This window comes from Pipistrellus hanaki (assembly GCF_964339955.1).
Source record: "Pipistrellus hanaki genome assembly, chromosome: 15".
NCBI classification, from domain to species: Eukaryota; Metazoa; Chordata; class Mammalia; order Chiroptera; family Vespertilionidae; genus Pipistrellus; species Pipistrellus hanaki.
Window position 1 is genome coordinate 1234430 of NC_140517.1, and position 6361 is coordinate 1240790.

At 66.0% G+C, this 6361-nt stretch overlaps 1 protein-coding gene across 1 annotated transcript; it reads left to right on the forward strand.

Moving 5' to 3' along the window:
• Positions 1-1739: 1739 nt before the first annotated feature.
• On the forward strand, positions 1740-6361 carry UQCRFS1 (ubiquinol-cytochrome c reductase, Rieske iron-sulfur polypeptide 1). The gene is made up of 2 exons (XM_084905646.1): positions 1740-2059; positions 5527-6361. Exons 1-2 carry the CDS (start codon positions 1846-1848, stop codon positions 6135-6137), a joined length of 825 nt encoding a protein of 274 aa, XP_084761772.1. The 5' UTR covers positions 1740-1845; the 3' UTR covers positions 6138-6361.

Below are 6361 nucleotides of genomic sequence, written 5' to 3' on the forward strand. Positions count from 1 at the left end.
GTTCTGTGGTCCTCACGCCACACGGAGTTCCTTCTTTTGTGGAAAAAAAACTGGTAAGAAGTAGTAGGCGAGCGCACTCACAAAGCAGGTGAACAGACGGACTCATGGTTTCTTGAAATCATGGGTGTTTTTTAAAAAAATACATTTGTATTGATTTCAGAGAGGAAGGGAGAGGGAGAGAGAGAGAAACATCCATGATGAGAGAGAATCATGGATCGGCTGCCTCCTGCACGCCCCCCACTGAGGATGGAGCTCGCAACCCAGGCCTGTGCCCTGACGGGGAATGGAACCTTGACCTCCTGGTCCATGGTCGATGCTCAACAGCTGAGCCATACTGTATATTTTCCACTTTAATCTTTAACTCTGAAGGGTTTGCAGCTGGGGAAGGAGCTGTCAGATTCGGGGATGGAAGGACTTTGGGGACAAGCAAATGGCCGCCCTCCCGGCTCCCCGGGAATACAAATGAAATAGCAGGCACCTGGCAGCCGCTGCCCGGACCGTCACCTGGAAAAAGTACGAATGAGGTTCTCCTTTAACCCACGCCGCTGGGGGTCCGGTGGCCAGAGGAGGAGACCGGGCCCAGAGCTGCAGGAACTGCCCGCACCTCGCCGCCACTGGGGGGCTCGGCCGGCAGCGACGATTGTCTATAAATGAGTCCAATTAACTGGACACATTTTCCAGGGGCGCCTGCAGCCTCCGAATGGGGGAGGGGCCTTTTGGTGCCTCAGCAGCAGCTGCCTGGCAAGAGGTGGGCAAGCGGCTTATGGGGGCCCATACGCGTCTCCACATGCCGCCAATTAATCACAGTAATGGACTGGTGGGGAGAGAGAGAGAGAGAGAGAGAGAGAGAGAGAGAGAGAGAGAGAGAGAGAGAGAGAGAGAGAGAAAGAGGGGGAGAGGCTGCAGCATCAGCATCCGCACTTCCCGGGGTTCCTGCTCCTCCCGGGAATGCCAGCGCTCCGGAGGGCGGGGCCCAGGATGGCCTAGGGCTGTGGTGGGCAAACTGCGGCTGGCGAGCCACATGCGGCTCTTGGGCCCCTTGAGTGTGGCTCTTCCACAAAATGCCACGGCCTGGGCGAGTCTGGGTTGAAGAAGTGGCGTTGAAAGAAGTTTAAGTTTAAACAATGTGGCTCTCCAGAGAAATGTCCATCGTTGTCCTGTTGGCATTTGGCTCTGCGGACGGATGAGTTTGCCGACCGCGGGCCTAGGGGGTACGGAGCAGCAATGCATTTGCAGAGGCTTCTGTGGGACGTCTGTGTTCCCCAGTGGCCTCAGGCTTCACGCCGGGCTGCCCGGGGGGAGACTGAAACTGTGCCCAGGGCTGGCGCGGAGAGGGCACCGGGCCCTCCCAGGGTAATGGTCACCGAGCCCGGGGGAGGCGACGGCCTCAGTCTGAGCCCGAGGGGCGGTGGCCAGGAGGCGGGGCCCCAGGCAGGGCGAGCGTCTCCCGGGCTCTGGGGCGCCCAGGACCGGGCGCAGAGCTGTGTGGACACGAACCCGAGGCCGCGCTGCGAGTCCTGGCGCCGCTAAGAGCGCAGGTACAGCCGGCACCATCCCCGCCGGCCGTCGCGCAGGTGGAGACGTCAGGTCGCGGGACCCCGGCGCCTTGCAAAGCTCTTGGCCCCGCCCCGGCCTGGGCTCTTGGCCCCGCCCCCGACGCACGCCCCGCCCCTGGCCTGGGCTCCTGCCCCCGCCCCCGCCCTGGGTTCTTGGCCCCGCCTCCGACGCACGCCCCGCCCACCGGCGCGCTGACGTCTGGCGTCCGCGCCGCCGCGCCTCCCCGCGCCTGCGCGGCGGGCGGAAGGTCGTCTCTGTGACCGGCCGGCGTCTGGAGCAGCCGTCGCCATGTTGTCGGTCGCTGCCCGCTCGGGCCCGTTCGCGCCCGTCCTGTCGGCCTCTTCCCGCGCGGTGGCGGGCGCGCTGCGGCCCCTGGTGCAGGCCGCGCTGCCCCCGGCCCCGGAGCCGCCGGTGCTGGACGTGAAGCGGCCCTTCCTCTGCCGGGAGTCGCTGAACGGCCAGGCCGCGAGCGGGCCCCTCATCGCCGTCGTGGGCCTTAACGGTGAGCGGGGGTCCCGGGTGCCCCAGGCCCAGAGCCGCGGGGAGGGCGGGCCTGGGGGAGAAGCCGGCCCTGGTGGAGGGCAGGGCGGCCGGGCCCTGGCGGGTCCGCGGGCTCAGCTTCCGCCTCCGGGGGGCCCGCTGTCCGCCTGTGCGGGCCCCGCTGTCCAACTCCGGGGGCCCCGCTGTCCGCCTCCGGGGGCCCCGCTGTCCGCCTCCGGGGGGCCCGCTGTCCGCCTCCGCGGCCCCAGCTTCCGCCTCCGGGGGGCCCGCTCTCCGCCTCCGGGGGCCCCGCTGTCCGCCTCCGGGGGGCCCGCTGTCCGCCTCCGGGGGGCCCGCTGTCCGCCTCCGGGGGGCCCGCTGTCCGCCTGTGCGGGGGCCCGCGGGCTGGGCGATCGCTCCAGCCCCCTCGGCCCCCGCGTGTCCTCCGTGGCGCCAGGCCGGGCCCCAGCCCTGGGCTCGGCTTTGGATTCCCATCCGGAACTCGGGGTCCAGCTGCTCCCCCAGAGGCTGGCGGCTAAGCGGCTTTCTCTCCGGGGAAACCGGGGGTGATTGTCCCGAACTCCAGGCCGTGCCGGGAGGCTCGGATGAGGACGCCCTGCCGCGGTGGTGGGGACGCCGGGGCACTTGGTACGCGCCCAGCAGCTGGAGCTCTGCCGGTGACCCGGGAAGTTCCCCCAGTGCGTCCCCCGGACCCCACCCCCCAACCCCAACCCGCACACGGACGGCCTCGCAGCCTCAAAGTCACGCACACGGAGGCTGTCTGCCGTGGTGCCCGGCGTTGGACCGAAAAGTTCACAGGATCGTCAGGCCCCAGAGCCCAGGCAGAGGGGGCTGGGCCGCCCCGCCGTACAGCGGCGGGAGGGGGGCCCTGCCCTGGTCCCGCTGTGTCTGCGAGCATCTCCGCCCTCTCTGCACCCTGGTCCTGGGGTCCTGAGCTGGCAGCCTGTGGGCCCAGGGCCTTGGTGTCAGCCTGCCTCGTTCTAAAAACTGGGAGGATTTCTGCGTCTCCTGAGATGTGGGAGCCGGCCACCCGGGCCCTGGTTCCTACTCGGGAGGAGTCTCATGAGCTCCTTGGCTGGAGCAGGTGCTCAGCAGGCCCCCCCTCCCCCAGGCCTCAGCAGGTCCCCCCAGGCCTCAGCAGCCCTCAGCAGGCCCCCCCAGGCCTCAGCAGGCCCACCTGAGCCGTGCCACCTGCCTGGCCCAGCGACTCTTGAGTCAGTGGCTCTTGCCCTGCATCGTGACCGAGTGGCCCCCTGATTCTGCCTTCATTTGCCCCCCTTCTCTGTACCTTCAGTGGTACCCCACTCTTTCCCACTGTGCACCAGTCCTGTCCGTCTCCGGTCAGGGTCAGGTAATCAGGTTTCCTGTTGGCGATTCCTTTGGGCTGGAAGGCCAGGACGCTGCCCCCTGCGCCGTGTGTGCTGGGACTGACCTTGGGCTGAGGGCACAGAAGGTGTCTCCGTTGTTTCCCTCACTCCCCCTCCTGGGGCTCTGCATGCAGGTGGTGCCAAGTATTTCTGAGTGATTCCTGGCGGTCTGTGAGGGGCGCCATTGGAACTGCGAGGCGGGAGCCAGGCGCCCTCCAGGCCTGTGGGGGGTGGGAGCAGTGAGGAGGGACGTTGCAGTAGCGAAGGTGAGCGGCATCAGGGAGGTGGCACGCCGGCTGAAGGGCTTACCGGCTCCAGGAGCTGGTGAATGTAGAACTGAGGCAGGCTGCCCGGACCTGCCTTCAGCGGCAGCCAAGCTCACGTTAGACGTGGACGTGGTTGGTGAACGGAGGGCAGCAGGGGGAGGGGCGGGAGAGGGGTCAGAGCTGGGAAGGACGATTTCCCAGGTGCCCCAGAGCTCGCCTTCAGCACCATGAGCGGGCGGGCGGGAGCAGCCGTGTGGGTGTGACGCCTTCGTTGTCCTCTGCGAGTGGAGATGGAGTCCCACAAGGGCTCCTGTTGCTGTCGGGGAGCTAGGCTGGCTAGGCGTCTGCTGTGGGAAGTGCCACAGCTCAGGGAGTTCTTAGAGGGACTGCCGCCCTGGCGTGGACTCCCCGCGAAGGCGGCCTGCAGAACGGGGGGCAGCGAGCGGAGGCCTGGCCCACAGCTCCTCTGGGTGTGTCTGTGTGTCCGTGTGCTGTGCGTGGTGAGGCTGCGACCCTGTTCTCAGGGCAGGAGTGTGGTGCTTCTGTGCCTTCCTCTGCAGCAGAGGCGCCCCCGGTGCGCCCCGGTGGTGCTGAGGGAACGCACTGCCCGCTCCCCCTCCCCCCCCATCTGACAGGATGGCTGCCGGGAGGGAGGCCACAGCAGGACGGCGGGCTGGGTGAGTCGCAGGCAGTCACTGCTGTGTCCTGGCTCCTCCGCACACGGCTGGTTAGCCAGGACCGGGCACCAAGGGGTCTCCCCGGGTGTGAGCCCTGCCGGCCCCCGTCACTGACGGACTGGAGAGCCAGGAGAGGTGCAGCTTCTATGAAAATGCCCTTTGTTTTGGAAACAACACGTTTTCTGAAGGAGGGGTTTTAGTGTTCCCCTTGTAAACAGGGAGGCTTGGCAAACGTCCTAAAATGAAAACACACTTGGCAAAGCCATTTGCTTCCTGAAACACTCTTAGATGTGATACAGTAAGTTCATTTGTTCCCAGACATTTAACAATGCCGTAGGACAGAAGGTGTGATCTTTAAAGAAATAGAAACTGAACAGCGTACATCCAGACTGGTACACACAGTGGCTGTGTTTTCCTTCTCCGTCATCGGACATGAAATTCCGGCCACTGGAGACCCACAGCCGTGGAGGAGAGACGGTGGCCGATCTCCGCGCCCCCCTGCCCTGCCCTGCCGCGTGGAAGCGCTGGGTCTGGGAGATGTGTGACTTGGTGCTGCCGTTCTGGTAAGGGCGTCTTTCCTGGCATCGGGCTTCACTGGAAGCTAAAGCCACACCAACGAGAGGCCTCAGGTTTTCTGCCGCTAACGGGATGCAGCCAGTCCCAGAGGCTGTCTGAGGTCTTTTAATTAGTATTCTGTGCGTTTGTAGCAGCTCCTTCAGGAACAGGCAGAAATGCACTGAGAGGGTTTGTAAGCTGAGCTCACACATCAGTGTATCTCGGGCTGGATGCGCGTAGGGTCCCGAGAGCCCAGAGCCTGTGGGGGAGACTCAGGCTGTGGGTGCCGGCACGGTGGGTTTGGGGGTTAGAACCTGCTGTTTCGGGGCTCGCTGGCGTCAGACGTGCTGCGCCGGGTCGCAGTGCACCCGGACCCGCCTGCCAGTGCGGAGGCCTCTGTGCCCCGTTGTCTGTGGTCCCAGGCCAGTGTGCTCGGTCGTGGGCGCCTCATCTCGCTTTCAGTGTTTCATACGCCAGACCGCTCGCGGGGCGTTTGAGGCCAGTGAGTGCCATTTCTCACGTTTCACACTGTGGTTCTTGCTCGTGAACCTCCAAAGGCCTGCTGCCTGGTGTCTGATTGTGCTTCACCTCGTTTGCCTGCAGCCCCTGCCTCTGTGCGCTACTCCCACACCGACGTCAAAGTGCCCGACTTCTCCGACTACCGGCGCGCGGAGGTGCAGGACAGCACCAAGTCCTCCAAGGAGAGCAGCGAGGCCCGGAAGGGCTTCTCCTACCTGCTCACCGCCACCACCACGGTGGCCGCCGCCTACACCGCCAAGAACGTCGTCTCCCAGTTCGTGTCCAGCATGAGCGCCTCCGCCGACGTGCTGGCCATGTCCAAGATCGAGATCAAGCTGTCCGACATCCCCGAGGGCAAGAACATGGCCTTCAAGTGGCGGGGCAAGCCGCTGTTCGTGCGCCACCGCACCCCGAAGGAGGTGGAGCAGGAGGCCGCGGTGGACGTGGCCCACCTGCGGGACCCCCAGCACGACCTGGAGCGCGTCAAGAAGCCCGAGTGGGTCATCCTCATCGGGGTCTGCACGCACCTGGGCTGCGTGCCCATCGCCAACGCGGGCGACTTCGGCGGCTATTACTGCCCGTGCCACGGCTCCCACTACGACGCCTCCGGCCGCATCCGGAAGGGGCCCGCGCCCCTCAACCTCGAGGTGCCCTACTACGAGTTCACCAGCGACGACGTGGTGGTGGTGGGCTAGGCCGGCCGGGGCAGGCCTCCCCTGGTCCCCGAGCGGCCGGAGCCGTCTGCCGGGCTGCTGTGTGCGAGTGAGAGCCGCCCGCGGGGCCTGCCACGGCCGTGGGAAATGAGCGAACCTCCCTCCCGCGTCCCCTCTGCAGAAGCCGCTCAGAGCCATCGCTGGGGCTGAGGGGCCGGGGGCGGGGGGGTCTGCCGGTTCCTCCATTAAATCGCTGCTGCCGGACA